The sequence below is a fragment of the Podarcis gaigeae genome, assembly GCF_964106915.1.
Source record: "Podarcis gaigeae genome assembly, chromosome: 16".
NCBI classification, from domain to species: domain Eukaryota; kingdom Metazoa; phylum Chordata; class Lepidosauria; order Squamata; family Lacertidae; genus Podarcis; species Podarcis gaigeae.
Window position 1 is genome coordinate 38,213,771 of NC_139693.1, and position 18,462 is coordinate 38,232,232.

Below are 18,462 nucleotides of genomic sequence, written 5' to 3' on the forward strand. Positions count from 1 at the left end.
GAGGGTACATTCCGGGCAGTCTTAGGAATGCTCTTTTGTAAGTCAAGTAAATTCCATTGTATTTAACTTTTGCGTAGACCATAGAGTTGAACTGCCAGCGGATGAAAAATATTGGTGGGGTAGCATTTTTAAACATTCATTTTATTTATTATCTGCCCTTTACTGTAAGTACCCAAGGCAGATTTAAAAGCACAAGCCATTTCAGTGCAAAGCAATGCAGCACAACATATTATTATTATTATTATTATTATTATTATTATTATTATTATCCTCTCTTCTGCAGAAGGTCCCAAATGCCTTTTGGATTTGAGCTGAATGAGAGCATTTACTTTTTGCTGTTGGAACCTGAAATGTTTTGCATAGGCGAGCTGGATCTCTGTCTTGCAGACTGATCTTGTGATGCTGCCATTAGGCTCTCTTTCTTAGCCACAACCCGACCCCCAAGCTGTAATATTGGGATAATGTAGACTGCACTGGAAAAGCAATAAAATACAATGAGAGTGCAAGCCTCTTCAAGTTTACTTAGTTTGGATGCTGCCTCTGCGCTCGGCATCCAAATGCAGTGTTTTATTTAGTGGTGTACACAGGCTGATTCCAAATTTTAAAAATACAGATCCAATTAGCTTCCTTTTAAATCTAAATTAGATGGATTGTTTGTTTCACCTACAAAGAGCTCAAGGGTGGGATACGTGGTTCCCTTTCTCCCCACTTTCTCCTCACAACAACCTTGTAAGGTAGGTTAGGCCAAGAGACAGCAACTGGCTCAAGGCTACCCAGAAAACTTCAAAGTCCAGCAGGGATTCTTATTTCAATTTCACAAACTCACAACACTGCTGTCATTTTGCAAATACTTTATCTTTTTATTTTTTGCCCTTAGAAAAATATACATTTTTTAAAAAGTCTCTTTCCATCTAGTACCACATATTAAAAGTATAGCAAAGCATTAACAAAATGCTGGCTTTATTCTGGGTAACTGAAGATTCATCTCTTATTCCGTGCTCTGTGGATTCTCCTCCAAGGATTACTCAGGACAGCTGCAACTAGTATGAAAAATATCAGCATCAAGCCTTTGGCAAGAGTCTGGGAGTACGGTTCTCCTGAAAGACAGTAATAGTAATAACACATGACATGGTAGCTGATTTGTGTCTTGAGTCCTGTCATTCCAAAGCCAGAACCACCGCCGTAAAAGCCCTACTTGATGTCTCATTTGAACCTCTCACAATGAGATTCACTTGACTGCAAATATAGCACAGACTGATACTGAGCAAGGAAGTTCCTGTAATTAGTACATATCCCCATCTAAAACACCTACAAATTATTTAGCTGTAAATTGTAAGGGATAAGGAGCCTCCTTAGATTCCAGTTCCCATCAGCCCCAGCCACAGTGGCCAAAGTGAGGCATGATGGGGAACTGGAGTCCAGCAACACCTTAACAAGGCTCAACACCCTTGTGTAAATAACCCATCTGAACGCTTGTCAAGAAACCACCAGGTTCCCTCTATCTTTTTACCAGTGTAGTAGCGTGTCAAGGGATAAAGAAGTTCTGGCCAGCAAACATCATTCCTCTTGCAGTCATATTCTGTGTAGTTAATCTGAAACCTGCAAAACAGTTTAAAATAAAGTCTTACAGTCAGATGGGTGTTGTTGTTTTATTAGATTTGTAAATTTTTCCTGATGCTGGGGAATGCTACCTGTTGTTCATAGACAGTGGGGAGGGGGGCAGTGTATGTGTGTGTGATAGATCCTTATTGTGTGATCACCACAATCAGGACCAGCAGGACACAACTGACTTCCCATGGTAAGCATGGGGGGGGGGAGCAGCAATGGTGTTTACTTGTTCCAATTCTGTGTTATACTATGCCCCCGTGGCAGCCATATTGTTATGTCACAGCCCACTGCAGCTATTTTGTGACTTTCACATGATTCAAAATGTGCTCTCTGTTCCAAAAAGGTTGGTGACCCCGGTCCAATGCATACACTGCACCAAGCTACTCAGGTATCAAAATGACTACCCCTTTTTTTCTATTAAGCCAAATTCAATGCTTAACTGATGGTATTATTACAGATAGGTAGCCGTGTTGGTCTGCCATAGTCAAAACAAAACAAAATTCCTTCCAGTAGCACTGAAGTGTATCTGAAGAAGTGTGCATGCACACGAAAGCTCATACCAAGAACTGACTTAGTTGGTCTTTAAGGTGCTACTGGAAGGAATTTTTTTTTGTTTTGATGCTATTATTATTACTATTATGATTTATATACCTGGGGATCTCAGGGTGGTTCACAGAATAAAATCAAGATATAAAACCACAAAATAAATAATAAAAATAAAAACAACCACCCAATACCCCCCAAAAAAACCACATTTTAAAAGGGCACAGGATGTAAACCAGATCAACCATAGATATTAACACATCTAATAGAATTACAGTAACATAGCATCCAAGAGGGTTACCTTGTCATTGGAACAGGGGGTTGTGCTGGTATTTTAATAAACTGCACTGCAGCAGAGATAGAAAGAGTGCTGGCTTTATCTTCACAGGCAATTGGACACTGAACTTGCCAGGTTACTGTTGAAATACTAAATGTGAAGAGAAAATCTGTATTACAAAATCTCAAGCAACAACACTACAATATTAGGCTACATACTGTTATAGCAGCTTTGATTTTGTCAATATCCTTACATAAGGTGACCAGTTAGATCTGCTTTAAAGTACAAAGGTCAATCTTACACTTGCATTTCACTTCAACTACCTACTTTCTTGTAATGATTTTGAACATTAGATGGGAGCATTGTAATCAATTAGGCTAACATTTAAAAGGTAGCAATCTTAATATCCTTTGCCTTCATCTAGATGAGCAGGTAGTGGATTTATTGAATTGAATAAATAACTGTAAGTTATAGTATTCCCAGTGCTCTGGTCAAAGGGCTCAAGTGTCTAGCATATCACATTGCATTGCCCCTCTTCTAGCAGAAAATGGAGATTAGTACAATACAAATCTACTTAATTTGCATAATGTATTTTTATTGACCCAAGACTCTTCTCACCCAGTGCAGAGTATAACACAATGGATAAAACCATTGTAAATCTATGAAAGAAAAGAAAGAGCAGTTCTGCCAAACATAGCTAGTTTTCTTACGTACCTGACCTGTACCCCAACTATCTCCTGCTGTGGAATCCCTTCTACTGCTCCAACATCAGCAGTGATAATTTGAATATTCAAGTGGGTAGGAATATCAAGGCAAATCCCTTTCAAATCTCCAAAACTTGCATTTGTATCTGCACCGAACGTATCTAAATCTGTTAATGGAGGGAAACATTGTTCTGAGAAACTATTGAACAGTGTTGAACAGCTTATCTTTTTCTTTCAAGGTTACAAGGAAAAAGGGGCAATGTTGTTGTTTTCATTTTTTTAAGGGGCAGGGCTAATTGAACACAATGAGATGACCTGCTGAGTAAACACACAGAGGACAGAATAATTAATCATGCTTTCCAGAAAACAGAGCAACCCTATACTCTTAAATACATGGAGATACTATTTTCTTACATCTACATCCTACCTGTCTTCAAGACAGCACACACACAGTTCCTAGGCAACTACCCATCCAGGTTCTGATCAGACCCAGACCTGCTTAGATTCTGCATGTGTCTTCAGACTTTAACCTGGGACCACATGACACCACTGCATCCGATGGCCCCCCAATCAGTATAACAATTATTCTCTAATTTTATTTGTTATAAAATATCAAAATTCAACTGCACAACTTTGAATCTAATATGGAAAAAATAGTCATGCTTTGTGGTGTTTAAAATGTTACTATCTCAAAATGTTTATACATGTGGTTATGCCATATGCTATTAAATTAATTTTTTAATAGGAATGACTTAACTAAATGAAAACTCAGCAATTGACTCAATGCTAGTGAATGTTGGTACTCACAAATAATTTCCACCCAATCATCTGGAGCGCTAGTAGAGGAGTTCCCTCTCTTTCCGACATGAGTAGCTTGCACCAATGAATTAAGTCTTTTGGTAACATTCTCCCTGCAATAATGGAAGTTGGAACATTACAATTATCCACACTTGAAAATAAATTATTCAGGGTAGCAGAAACCAATACAGCTTTGTTGATGAAAACATTGCTCTCCTTTAATGTCCTGGGATTTTTGTTTAGCCAAAGTGTGGTTTGTTTTATCGTCCAAACCAAGTCCCACAAGCTAACCATAGTCTGTTTTCTGGCAACAAACTTCAATTTGAAACCATGATTTGTTGATGGCTTATTTTAACTACACAACAGCCCTATTTAACCATGGTTTGGTTGTCCAACGCACACTAAAGGCACAAAGCAAAACCAGCAGGAAATCAAAACACACTTTAGAGAAACAAGCTGCAGCTTGGATACTCATCTCTTTGATAATTCACGGTTTGCTGAACAAACCATGGTTAAAAGAAACCATGGCTAAGTGTTATGTTCAAATGTAACCAATGATAGAATTTCAATGTGAGATTAAAACTCCCTCATCACTTCAGACTTCCACAAGTAGAAAAAGGGAAGAAAACACTCCATCTCACCTCAACTGATTGCAGTTGTCCTTAAGATCAACTTCTAAAATGCATCCAGAGATTGAATTTAATCCGAACAAAATTGGTGTGAGACTTGCCGATGCACACAAGCCTTTGCCATCTATGTAACAGAAGTATTTGCTTGAGAAAACCTCATATTTTTTTCAGGTTCTTGCTTACAGTTTTATGTAAGATAATTTTTAAACAAAAATTACTAAGGTGCACAATAAAATAATAATGTTGAGATCTTACTGAGTTCACCTTTTTACATCCATTAGAAACAGAGATGTTTTAATTCAATCCAAGCTGAAGTGACTGAGCTGTCACAGAGCACTTCTACACAGGACCAAGACTATAACGCTGTTTCAGGAAAGCTTTTTAAATGGCAGATCTCAGTATTTCCCTTCTGAAGCATTTCAAAGGAAAGTGGTATGATATCAGAAACAAAAGCAGAAAAGCCAACTGAGGCTTTAGGTAGAAACAGTGTCTAATTATCTCTGTATCTGCCATAGATCAGATAAATACATATTTATAGTTAGTTTTACAGTATATTTCAAATCAACAAAACACATATCAACTCCAATTACACTGTTATAATACAGTGGTGCCTTGCAAGACGAAATTAATCTGTTCCACGAGTCTCTTCGTCTTGCGGTTTTTTCATCTTGCCAAGCACGGCTATTAATGTGTGAAGTTTTATAGTTTTAGCGGCTATTAACGGCTTAGCAGCTTAGCGACTATTAACGGCTTAGCGGCTTTAAGAAAAAGGAAAAAAACTCGCAAGAACTCGCAAGACGTTTTGTCTTGCGAAGCAAGCCCATAGGGAAATTCGTCTAGCGAAGCGACGCAAAAACCGAAAAACCCTTTCGTCTTGCGCGTTTTTCGTTTTGCGAGGCATTCGTCTTGCGGGGCACCACTGTAATAATAAACAATTTAAGTATTTATTTATCTATTTATTATTTCATTATTTATACCCCGCCCAACTGGCTGGGTTTCCCCAGCCACTCTGGGCAGCTTACCTTAACCAAACAGTATAGAAGATTGAAATTAGTGTTAGGGTGATAAACCTAATTCTGAAATGTTCATTTGTATCACGGTTCTATAACACTCCATATCAAAATGTAGTACCGGGCTTCCAAAGTTGCAAAATGGTGACAGCATCGGAAGAATTCAGATTTGCTGCTCTAATCGGTTTGCCAATTTGATAACCTATACAGAAAGAGAAGGTTTTATAGTTTTATAATCATTGTCGACAAGCAATACTGTCAAATAACTGTGTTATAGTGCATTCTTAGCCATGTCTGCTCAGAAGTAAATTTTATTGAATTTAATGCTTAAACCCAGGTGAGGGGTTGGGATTGTAACCTTAAGTCTTCCTAGAGTGAACACCCAAAGCATCAAGTTTTGACATTTTCACTCCCCACATACATCATTACAAATATGTTGCATTTTCTCTGGTGAGCATATAAACACCACCAATGAGGCTTTTCACCTGGATTCCCAGACAATTCTTCTCTGCTTGTAGTGTTTACACTCACAAAGTTGACTGTGAATTTCTGTGTCAGTATTTCTGAAAAAGGAAAAGGATACACAATGAATGCTAATGAAAAGGAGGAATACCACTTTGTAGAACCTTTAATTCAGCAATTATCATACAAATCATAACCTAAATTTTGATGACTAATACAATACTGCATCCTTTAAAACCCACTGATATTTCTCTGTTTATGTATAGATCATTTCAAAGCTGAATAGATCTTTTCGTGATTTCTATACACCACTGCAGAGGGCAAGATGTGCACTTTTCTGGATACACAGCATATATGATGGCTCCGGGGCAACCCTTTAGTATTTGTAGCTACAGGAGAAGAACCTCAGGATATGATACAACCAGCACAAAGGATGTCCTGCTCTTTTTTGCTTGGTTTTTCTTTCAATGGGGCATATAGCAGACATGTGGCAAAATCTTTTCTCATCAAAATCAGGTAAACAAATGTCAAATCTAGTGAACCTCTTTTGCTGCACAGAGCTAGAGGTCTGTGAAAACCCTCCTGAGAGGTCTTTTGTCTCACAGCATGCATGACTGGAGTTGATGGAGGCTCCACCTACTGAAATAGACCAAGCATTAAGTCATTTCCATTCTCCTGCCTCTGAAGCAAGTGGGAGAAGTTACGCAGACCTGGATGCAGCAAGTATTTGGCACGTTCAGAAAGGGTGGTGGGCTAGAGGCAACCCAAGTACTTGAACAGAGGCAGCAAAAAGAAACGTTGCTCCCTTCCTCACTCTATTTGAACAGCAGACCCGCATTCAATATCACCAGTTCTCCTTGGGTTTAAAAACAGCATGCCATGGAGGTCAGGATTTGCTGGCCCCATCTTACCAGCCACCGAGCTGAAAATTCTCTTTCATGTCACACTCTGTCAGGGAACTGCCATCGGAGCCAGAGGCGGAGGGAAGGCTCCAGAGGGATGCCGGAGAGGTTCCCAGTAGGGAGAGAGGCAGCCCATCTGCTGGGGAAGGAAATCAGCGTAACACCAGTGGAGAAGGGGGGCAGATGGGGGAATCGGAGAGGAGGCTCCAGGACTCCTTGCTGGAGACCAGCGGGGAGAGCACGGGTCCTCCGCTGCCCACACCCTCCCTGCGCAGAAGACTCCTGCGCAGGGAGAGTAGGAGGAGACTTGGCGTCAAAGAACTTCTTTGCTGGAAGAAGTTCAAGAAACGCCCACTGACGGATTCTGCCAGCGATTGAGACAGCCACGGGTGAGAGGCTGTCCAGACAGAAAGGGTTCAACCAGGCAACCTAGCCAGGAGTGGCGGCAACTTACGCACGAGCAACCCCTAGAACCACTACACACTCCAATAATGTTTCAAGATTATGCCATATAAACAACAAGGATTGGGAGTGGGAGAGAAACTGAGCAAGGAATGCAAAAAAGAAATATGATGGTACCTTCTGGACATACTGCTCCAGAAACGACGGTGACTTTTATTTCTATTATTCTCTTGCCTTCCCATATGATTGTATAATCTTCTCCAAAGGTCACATTTCTGCATTCTGAACACAAAAAACAATTTGTATGAAATCCAAATTTCATTGTAATTTAAGGAAAGCTCTAGCGATCTGGTGATTTAGAGAGAGAGTTGAACACAGACTTACCTCTGCCAGTGCAGCTACTCACATCAGTGTCTTTCCTCTCATGGGTCACCTGTGGCTTGATGCTGTCTGGCAAGAAAACAAACAGATTATTGAGTGCAACAAGTCTGAAAAACAACCTGCAACAAAAGCAGATTGTAATTGCAGCAAGCGGGATCCCAGTTGCAGAATAAGACATACAGATGGTTTTCTAATCTAGAGCATAACTTGCACAGGGGGAAAGATTATGATTTATTTATAGACGTATTCATATATCTCCCACTCGTAAAATATCAAGGTATTGCACTACATAAAATAATGCAAAACAATGCAAAATATGACTGGCTCATCTAAAAAAGAAAATTGAACTGATCAGGCCAGTCAGCATAAAAATGATGATGGATATGCAGCTTGAATAGCAGGATTCCTGAACCTAGCAACCAGTTGGTTGGGGAGGAGGTACTTGCAGTTCTTTCTTCTTTTCAACCGATGACTTGACACTATCAGTCCCGGTAGTGCCCTTTGTTGTCAGGGCATGGTCTGAAAGCAGCGAATGCAGCATTCTTGTTGAAGCTAAGCAGGTCTTCAGGTTGTGGTCAGTACCCAGACAGGAAATTATCTAGGAGCTCTAGGCACACTACCTTGAGCTTGACCTACATGTATGTATATATTGTTGGTGGATCGGTGTTTGCAAGCTCACAGTACGATTTGGGAGAAGAGCCAGGTCAAATTATACCTTGCATCATTTTACTTCATTTTACTCTTGAAGATAAAGAACAGTTTAAGCCTGGCAGCCATGCCTGAAAACAATGGTCACAGGGATTAGAAAAGAACACTTCAATCAACCTCATTCTGGTGGAGCAAAGAGCAATCTATTATTTCTGATCCCAACGTACCTCCAGTACCGCTGTTTATTGCTGTGTTAGGTGGCGAGCTCCCCACTCCATCGCAAGCGCTGAGACATTCGGCTTCAAAATTCTGAAGGAAGGCAACAGGGGCATTTCTTGCACATTGCCCAGCCATGAATTGCTGCATCATATAGGAAGAAAAGAGCTGAACATCAGATTTGTTTTTGTGAAATTTGTTTTCTCTCCTAAACAAGCTCAAAGCCAGCAGTAGAGAATTTTTTTTCATCTTGAGGGCCACTTCCTCAGTGGACACTTTTGGGGTGGGGGCTGAATTCCAGTGATGGGTGAAGTCAGAGGCAAAACTGAGCAGGGCTAGAAGCAAAAGCAGGAGCAGCAATGGGTTTGGCTCTGATCTTTGTACAGTAGGTCATACTGTAGCCCAGCCATATAAAAGACAGCCTCTACATCCCGTGTTTCTTCATCCAGACAAGCAAGAGTTCAAAGATAAATTCCAGCCAGGCAAAGGCACATGAAGGGGATACACAGCAGGGAGCAGCAGGTGTTTTGGAAGAAGGGACATGACCGAGGGAGACTCCCAAAAAGCCTGATTTCAGAGCTTGGTGGGTGCCATTTATCCCATGAGCCAGAGGTCCCTCACACTGCTCTAAGCAAACACAAAAAGAGCCAAGGTGGGGGTGGGGGTGTCACTCACTCAAGCAGGCTGTCATTACCTGAGGAACTGTAAAATACCCATTCTGAACAGTCATAACTGGATCTCCTTGTCTGTAACCACTGGAAAGTTTTCCTGGGATGGTTTGTAACGGTACTTTAAATGAAGAAACTTGGGGTGAAGAACTGCAAAAAACATTTTTTTAAATAAAAAACAACAACCCATATTTGTATACTATTAAAGCCTTCAGTTTCTACAGAATGAGAGCATTATGCTTGGTGAGTGGAGAAAGAGGACAGAGAGAGGAGCTTTTCTTTCTCTCTTATAATTCTCAAACTCAGGATCCCTCAATGAAAATGATCAAAAGATTCAGGGCTGATAAAAAGAAGTATTCCTTCAGAAGTACATACTGTACTTCAGTCATCAAACACATTGCCACATGATGTTATGATAGCCTCTAGCTCAGATGGCCGAGTAGCTAGTCAGACTAGCGGCCACTGATAGATCAAAAGTAACATTCTTGTAAAACAGAAGAAGAATACCACTCAGTATCAGCTTTAGGGGAAGAACAACGGAAGAGGACTGCTTCCTCCATACTCTGCTTGGCTGCCATTGGAGCCAGGATGCTGGACTAGCTGCCAAGCCTTTGGTCCGATCCAACAGCCAGGCTCTTCCAATGTTTGTAACGGTAGCAAGATCTGCTCAGCACATGAACTAAGAGGGAGCAGTGGGTAATAGCTTGAACATCTCTGCAGCTGGTTCTCTCCCTCCTCCCAAATGTTTTATTATCCTGTATGTGGCAACAGGAAACAAGAGAATGTACAGCCTGTGCGAGAAGATTAAAAATAAAGCATGGGGCCCAGAGAAAGAGAACCGCTGGGATGGAGGACCTGGAGCTCTCCAGGTGTTGTTGGACCGACTCACATCAGCCCCAGCTTGCATGGACCCGAGCAAAAACTAGGACAGGGAGGAAGAGCTCTGTTCCAGCCTTTGTCAACCTCCAAACGTTTTGGACTATGATTCCCATCAGCCCCAGCCAGCACAGCTGTGCTGGTTGCAACTGTTAGGTGCTGCAGACCAAAACATCTGAAAAGCACCTGATTGGCAGCAAATATATTTGATATGGCAGGCACCTACAGTAATGCTGGTTGTCTGAAACACAGCTATTTGCGATGGCATTCCCTAAGTACTGCCTTTCAGTAGTGGCTCTATTGGAAATTCTGGGTATCTGTGATATCTGTGCTTTTAGTAACTTACTGTTTTATTGCATTGATTTTGTTCTATAAAGTGCCTTACTTATTTTACAATGAAAGGTGATATATAAATGTCTTAATAAATAAGTTTTATAAGAATGAAAGGTTCATAAAGTGCTTGTTGTTTCTTTTAAAAATATTCTTGGAAGACAGAATTGGTGGGAAGAGGTAATTCCACTGCCGGAAACATACTGAAAAGAGAAAATTAACAAAACTGTGCAAGCATGAGAGGTGGAGAGAAACTGTGTCACTTGCATTCACTTAGTTAGGGACTATCTCACAGGAATGCACACATATCCCAGATAAGTCTCCATACTTACACAGCCCCGTGATAGAAATAACCCCGGAAAGGTGTGTTGTTAATGGAAGACTGCACACATAGGAAGGGAAACCAGTCAGGGGCATTGTTCCCCGTCTGGACAGAACACAGTTGGTCAAAAGGTGGACTGACATCCCCACCAAATATTCCTTTAAAACATGACCCATTGAACAGTTGCTTCATCTCTGAGGTGCATTCCTAGAAAAAGGAAAAGGAAACAAAAGGATTCTACTTTTTGCCAAACTAAAAAGACGTGGTACAATAAAGCACAAGCTTTGGGGAGTGACTGTAGCTCAGTGGCAGAGCACATGCCCTGCATGCAGAAGGTCCCAGATTCATCAATCCCTGGCACATCCAGTTAAAACAGGTGTGGGGAACTACACACTGAACTACAGCTCCCATCAGCCTCACCAAGAATGTTGAATGGCAGGGATGATGGGAGTCATAGCTCAGCAACATCCAGAGGTCCAAAGGTTCCCCACACCTGAGTTAAACGGATCACAGGTAGCAAGTGGACCAAAGACAACACCTAAAACCCGAAAGATCCACTCCAGTCAGAGCAGAAAATACTGGGCTAGATGGACAAAGAGGCCTGCATGAACTTATCTTACATGCACTTTTTAAGAAAGAAAAGGTAAGCAGGGCAGACACTGTGGAGGTCACCCCTGCTGCTTATCAACCCGGGAGCCATCAGCCACATTTTTTTCATATATTTTCCTTCTTATTAAATTAGTTCAACTTCTGAAGACCAGAAGTTACAACCATTGTTGGCTTATTGTGTCATAGTGTTAAATATAAAGAACAACACAAAGTTGTTGCAGGCATTTTTGTAGATTTTCCCTAAGAATCTTACAGTGAAGAAAGTTTTCAAAATTAAATGTAGAAATAGTACCAAATCACAGCAGCAACGGATATCGCAGGCTCCTGCAGTGAGATTGCAAGGACAAGATCCCAGTGGCTGAAACACTTGATTGGGGATCACTGTTGTACTATCTATTTAAAAAAGGAGAAAAATAACTTCAGCTCTGAAACTTAAGGAGCTCCTCCCCACCCCACAGCTGTTATCTAGTGGCAGCCAGTCCATCTGACTGCAGTGGGGAAAAGATGGGGAGCAGGGCCACTCCACTGGTTCTGCTGGGAAATCAACCGCATTTGAATCTTAATAATAATTTTAATCATTTGATTATTTGTACCCTGCCCATCTGACTGGGTTTCTCCAGCCTGCCTCTCCCTGAACGTTTAGATACACACACACACACACACACACACACACACACAGAGGCAAATATGGTGCAGGGTGGAAAGAGTTCTTCCATTTTGTAGGCAAAGTGGCCTCTTCTCCATATACTTATATAGGACTTTTGAAGTCTAATGGGACTGCTGCATCAAAAGGCTGAAGCCTCAGTGAAAATACACACAGAGTATCACAGAGAAGCAGAAAAGGAAACTCTAAAATACCGTATTTTTCACTCTATAAGATGCACCAGACCATAAGACGCACCTAGTTTTTGGAGGAAAACAAGAAAAAAAATATTCTGAATCTCAGAAGCCAGAACAGCAAGAGGGATCGCTGTGCAGTGAAAGCAGCGACCCCTCTTGCTGTTCTGGCTTCTGTGATAGCTGCGCAGCCTGCATTTGCTCCATAAGACGCACACACACATTTCCCCTTACTTTTTAGGAGGGGAAAAGTGAGTCTTATAGAGCAAAAAATATGGTATAACAAAACAACAGCGACTGAAATACCTTCTCCTTTTCCTGTCACATTTCCTGAGGACGTATTAGCATATATTTCAGCTTGGATCAACAGATGGGCCACCACCACCGAGTCCCGACAAGCCGAGACTTGCAAAGCTTCAACCAAGCAGAGGGCTTCTGTGCAGCAATTGGTCAGATTGGAAGTACACAGCTGCAGACTCCTGGTCAAAGATACCATCACTCTGGAAACATTCTGAAACACACAGTTTGATGGCAGGTAATACATTTACTAAACATCACACAAATTTCAAACACATCTTGCTGGAAAAGTGACCTTCAACACTAGTCAGTGTATTTTCCTCTGTCAATTAAATGGAGGGGCTGGAAGAGCAATAATTAACAAGCACCGAACAAAATGTGTTTAGTATTGCAATGCTAGTGGGAAAACACCCAATGATCAGTGATACATGTGTGAAACGACCACAGAAAGAGATATTATTTGGGATTCTGTGTGGGATTGCGTTAACTTTACAGTTCTCATTTTAACAAGCCTGTGTGACAGGCATGTATTTTTGATGGTTTTAAATTTTTTGCATCAATTTCTTATCACCTTGTTGGTTTTAAATTATGCAATTTGTATTGCTTATAGTTCTTTATTGTTTTACATTTTTTATTGTATATTGTAATTTTAAAAAAAATTGCAAACCACTCAGAAGACATAATTGGTGGACAGTATGCAAGTGTAACAAACAAATAAAACAAATATTCGCTTATGTGAGAGGCAGGAGTCCTTTATGGCAGACAGTAACAGGCTAATCCCATAGTTCAAAAATGCACAAAATTAGAGTCAATGGGGTACCGTACTTAAGAAGTATACAGTTAAAATATTGAACCACAATGGAAGGATGGCTTATGGGATTTTTCTACTAACCCCTTGATACGTTACATTCAAACTCCAGTCACCAGTTTTGTTTCTTCCAGTACAATCTGCAAGCGGCAACATTCCTGGAAGAGAGTAAAGAGCAATATGAATACTTTCAGATTTACTCTTCTCTCTCACTTCATCACTGTGAGAGATGGTAGAAGTAGGAAAGTTCATGTACTCAGTCCCAAGTGATCTTTGAGACAGCAAAATGGTCCCACAATTTTTATGGTATTTAAACACATCCAATTTGAAAAAAAGCAGCGTCAAAGGAATCTTACCTGTTTCATTGTCTGCCACAGCAATAGTGAAAACATCTGACGGACTGCTCACCAAAGAAGCAGTGACTACAGGCCCAGACATGTAGATAAAGGGAGGCTGAAAACCTACAAATATAAATCAACATTAGCACTCGTGGAATAAAAAAATGTTATCACTGTCTGTACTTTTGTACATTTCAATCCCTCTAACCTCACTTTTTATAATCCCTGTAACCCCATGCATCAGCTGAAGGGGACTGCAGTGTACAAAAGGCTTGTCCATAATAAATTTGTTAAGTCTCCCAAGCGACAGGTATTTTTTATTATTATCTAGAGACAATTTCTCCCCTTTTAGGGATTTCATTTCAGACCCCTCTAAGTAGAAAGCTCTTTGAGAGTAAGTCTTAAGAAATTTTCTTGGGCTAGTTTACAGAAATACGTAATAGAACAGAGGCGCCTTTTGTTTTGATGTCCTCCACTTTGAACTGAGGAGCACAAGGAAAAGAAACGTTGCCTGGCTTGCACTGCACAAGGTCTGACATACTGGGAGGCTGGGCAGAGGGAGGGGAAGCACTTAATAAAGAGTTTTGCAGGGTGACAAAAGAAAAATGACCACCTCAAGTGCCTTGTTTCCTAAGGCTTTAGGTGTCATCTGTTTGCTCCCCAACCCACGCGCCTTGTGAGCGGGCTCTGTGCTTCCACAGCTGCGTGGCAGGCAGAAACACAACAGGTGAGGCTTTTTACCCAGCGCGGCGAGGTGACGAAGTGGGCACCGCCTGCACCTGCAAGATTTCTGCCTGTCACGCATATGCTATTGCTAGAATTTCTTAGCTGCTTCATCCCGCTCAGGGCAACTTACAACCAAGCCAACAAATGCACAGGAGAAGCGCCGAAGCGCACGTTGCCCTTTCCTACCCACCCGGATTCCCATCCTGGGCTCCAGCCCCGAAAAAAGCCAGCAGCCCCCAAAGGAGCCGCCGGACGAGCATGGCGAGGCGAAGCCGCCGCTAAAGAGAGCCGCCGCCGCCGCCGCCGCCGCACCGGACAAGGAGCAGCCGAGCCGAGGCCTCCCCGGGCGCCATTTTGCGAACGGGTCCCTCGGTTGCTGTGGAAACGGCTGGAAGGAACCACCTCACGTTGCCCGGCTCTGAAACGGGAGAAGACCCCCCAAAAAACTCAAGCCCAGAGTGTTTCACTACGTACATTGATTAACACAGGCTTGAGGTGGGGGAAGGCAATAAAGCAGCAAAGAGTGCAGTCTGAAGTCCCTAGTGTCAAATCTCCTTTCCTCCACCCCTCTGCGTGAATGGTATGTTCCAATATTAAGGCGTGCCTAACAACGGGACGCGGGTGGCGCAGTGGGTTAAACCACAGAGCCTAGGACTTGCTGATCAGAAGGTTGGCGGTTCGAATCCCCGCGACGGGGTGAGCTCCCATTGCTCGGTCCCTGCTCCTGCCAACCTAGCAGTTCGAAAGCACGTCATGTGCAAGTAGATAAATAGGTACCACTCCAGTGGGAAGGTAAACGGTGTTTCCGTGCGCTGCTCTGGTTCGCCAGAAGCGGCTTAGTCCTGCTGGCCACATGACCTGGAAGCCGTACGCTGGCTCCTTCGGCCAATAAAGCAAGATGAGCACCGCAACCCCAGAGTCGGTCATAACTGGACTTAATGGTCAGGGATCCCTTTACCTTTTAACAACGGGTGGGGGAGGTTAAGTTAAATGCAATTTGCCCTCTGGGCTCTCAGAGTTGGCTTGCTTCTTGGCCTGCTGCTGTGCCTGTTCTTAAAGCAACTCCTATCAGAGTTGTAGCGGCAAAGCAATGCCCACGCCATGCTGTCAAAGAGCTTCATGCACCGCTTGAACAGTCGGAGTATCTTGGGAGCTCTAGCTATGGTGTTGGGAACTGTAGCTCTGTTTGGTGGGGGAGCCACGGCTTGGAGGCTGTGCCACGGTTCCCACTTCAGAGCCCCCGTGTGGCCACCAGCATCCTGCTTAAGTGGTGGGTGGTATCTATTGGAATTGGTAGCATGGAAGGCAAGAGAGACCAACAGCAGCTGGAGAGAGACCACAAGTTCTAGGAAGGTCCCCATCCTCCTCTGAGGCGAAGGAGAAGGAAGGCTGGCTCTTCCAATTAACCACACTGGCATCTTCTGGGCCAGGGGTCAGCAAACTTTATCAGCAGGGGGCCGGTCCACTATCCCTCAGATCTTGTGGTGACCTGGACTATATTTTGAAGGGAAAAAATGAACGAATTCCTAGGCCCCACAAATAACCCAGAGATGCATTTTAAATAAAAGGACACATTCTGCTTATGTAAAAACATGCTGATTCCTGGACCGTCTGCGGGCCGGATTTAGAAGGCGATTGGGCCAGATCCAGCCCCCGGGCCTTAGTTTGCCTACCCATGTTCTTGGCCATGCTGGCACCTTTATTGATCCAAAAACCAGAGGGAACATGCCAGTGGCCCACCTGGTCCAGGATCCTGTTCTCACAATGGCCAGCCAGATGCCTGTGGGAAACCAGCAAGCAAGATCGGAGCACAAGAACACTCTCCCCTAATAGCCTCCTTAAATTTGTCTAGTCTTCATTTAAACCCATCTAGGTTGGTGGCCCTCACTGCCTCCTGTGCGAGCAAGTTCCGTAGTTTTACAATGCGCTGCAGTAAGAAGTACTTGCTATTATCGCTCCTAAATATTCCCACAATCTGTGGGGTGCATTCTAGCTATATACCTGGGTTGCCAGGTATTAGACTCCTTCGAACTCAGAGCCTCTGCAAGGGTGGGCCAACCAGTTAAGATGGTCTGCCCCAGGAGACTGATGGATCCGAATGGATTCCTGGAGGCACTTGAAGAGTTTTCTGTCACCTTGGCAAGCAACCATCAAAGCCCTGGTGGACTTCCGGAACAGAGAAATGACCCAGGCGGTGGACAGAATCACTTCTGAGTGTCCCCTGGTTCTCTGTGATGAAATGAGTCTGACCAAGCACAGGATAGAGCCTCTCTGAAGCCCTACTCTGTGGCAGTGTAGGGAGCAAATAAATCTTTTTTCTCTGCCTCATTTGTATCAGTGAGGAGCTGTCCATCGGAGCTGTTTGAAGTGGTCAGGAGTCTTTTACACTCTGACCCGTGTGAAGAGAGTTTAGACCACTCAATGGCCCGCTGTGAACTATTTGTTCAGCATTTCCCTGACAAAATTGTTCAGATCCATTCTGACTTGGACACTATAATTGATACAAGTCTGGTGGATGTAACTTTGGCCTTTGCTTGTCCATTGTTAATGGATACTTTTAAATTTGCACACCCTAAGGATGTGAAGAGGATCCTTGACAATGTGAGAGCTACCACATGTGTGCTAGGTCCTTGTCTTTCCTGGCTCATCAAAATGGCCAGCAGGGGACTGGCTGAGTGGGTGAAGGTGACCGGTCAGTGCCTCCTTACAACAAGGCACAATTCCAGCAGGCCTAAAAGAGGCAGTTTTAAGACCTCTTTTTAAAAGCCCTCCCTGTATCCCACCATATTGGATAATTGTTGGCCAGTCTCTAATATCCCATTCTTGAGCAAGGTACTGGAACATCTCGATCCATTTCAATATGGTTTCAGGCCTGGTTATGGGACAAAGATGACTTTGGTCGCCTTGGTAGGTGTCTTACACTGGGGGCTGGACTGACTGTGTGTGTCCCTGTTGGCTGTCCTTCTGGGCCACCTTGCTGGGATGGGACTTGGAAGAACAGTTTTACCATGGCTCCATTCCTTTCTGGCCGGCACACCCAGAAGGCAGTGCTGTGGGGCTCTCGTTTGACACCTTGACCATTGGTCTGCGGGGTCCCTCAGGGTTTTGTCCTGTCTGCCATGTTATATAACATTTTCATCAAACTGCTGGGAAAGGTGGTCTGAAATTTTGGTGTTGATTTCACTAGCATGCTGATATCACCCAGAGCTTTTTCTCCTTTCCACCTAAATCTACAACAACAAAAACAACAATTATTATTATTATTATTATTCCACACTGTAGCTCCTCATTCTGTAAATGAACCTGGTTACTTTCCCTGAAAAGCTGAAGAAAATGAAACCATGGATTTCTCACTTTACAGTCCTCATTTCTTACCAAGATGTGTCTGTACCTGTTCAACCACGACACTGTGGTGACCCCATGCAATGCTTATGCCCTGTGAGTCCGTAATATGCAGGTGTTGATTTATTATCAGGACCCCAGGCACAGTACAAATTCCTATGTAATGTCACCATGACAGCAATGATGCAACACACACAACTCCATACAACATCTATTTACAAAAATACACCTTTTCCCCCCTCATTGTTCTCTTTAAAGATAGGTCCACCTTCTCCTTTTCTGAGCAGAGGATGTCACTGAGGAACTGCCAGAAGTTGACTCAAACAAGCAATCCCCATGGCACCTTAAGCACTAACAGATTAACAGTGCAACTCCTTGTGTGTCTACTTGGAATTACGCTTTCTGTGTCCAGTGGGGCTTACTAAGCACTCTTAGAACTTATTATGGCAAGAACTTTAATGGAGCAGAGCCCACATTGCTCCTTAGAGCCTCTGCTAAATAAGACTGCAGTCTTCCGTATACATGGTGTAGCCTTATGAGGCTTTGCCCTCGGGTGGGAAAAATATTGCGCCTGGGAAAGGGAAGTGGGAGTCAACAGACACTCAAGGAATAGTTTCAGAGAAAAGGCTTTTATTTCTACCATCCATGAACTGGTAGAAGGAGCAAGTGTGATAAGTCACAAAAAGCATGCACGAAATTCACAGTCATGTGTACAAGCATATATACCCC

General features: G+C 42.9%; 1 protein-coding gene across 2 annotated transcripts; it reads right to left on the minus strand.

The window, feature by feature from the left end:
* Positions 1-836: 836 nt before the first annotated feature.
* On the minus strand, positions 837-14,980 carry TCTN2 (tectonic family member 2). Of its 2 annotated transcripts, none has more exons than XM_083717227.1 (18): positions 14,866-14,980; positions 13,684-13,788; positions 13,412-13,485; positions 12,529-12,733; positions 11,678-11,778; positions 10,787-10,983; positions 9,275-9,398; positions 8,592-8,724; positions 7,720-7,785; positions 7,513-7,617; positions 6,055-6,132; positions 5,691-5,771; positions 4,572-4,683; positions 3,940-4,043; positions 3,143-3,299; positions 2,453-2,578; positions 1,511-1,599; positions 837-1,097 (listed from the first exon to the last, which is right to left on the minus strand). In XM_083717227.1, the coding sequence occupies exons 2-18, from the start codon at positions 13,763-13,765 to the stop codon at positions 982-984; spliced, it is 1,950 nt and encodes a 649-aa protein (XP_083573353.1). In that variant the 5' UTR covers positions 13,766-13,788; positions 14,866-14,980; the 3' UTR covers positions 837-981. The 2 variants fall into 2 exon arrangements, with proteins under 2 accessions (XP_083573353.1, XP_083573352.1); XM_083717226.1 differs by having other exon boundaries at positions 14,582-14,972.
* Between the last annotated feature and the right edge of the window lie 3,482 nt (positions 14,981-18,462).

Excerpts from the sequence above, each read along its gene's own strand:
- TCTN2 (XM_083717226.1), bottom strand. The coding sequence starts at position 14,651 with ATGCTCGTCCGGCGGCTCCTTTGGGGGCTGCTGGCTTTTTTCGGGGCT. Across the intron at positions 13,486-13,683 it reads TGTGGCAGACAATGAAACAG|GAATGTTGCCGCTTGCAGAT; the intron begins GTAAGATTCCTT and ends ACTCTCTTCCAG. Across the intron at positions 10,984-11,677 it reads TCCGTTGCTGCTGTGATTTG|GAATGCACCTCAGAGATGAA; the intron begins GTACTATTTCTA and ends TCCTTTTTCTAG.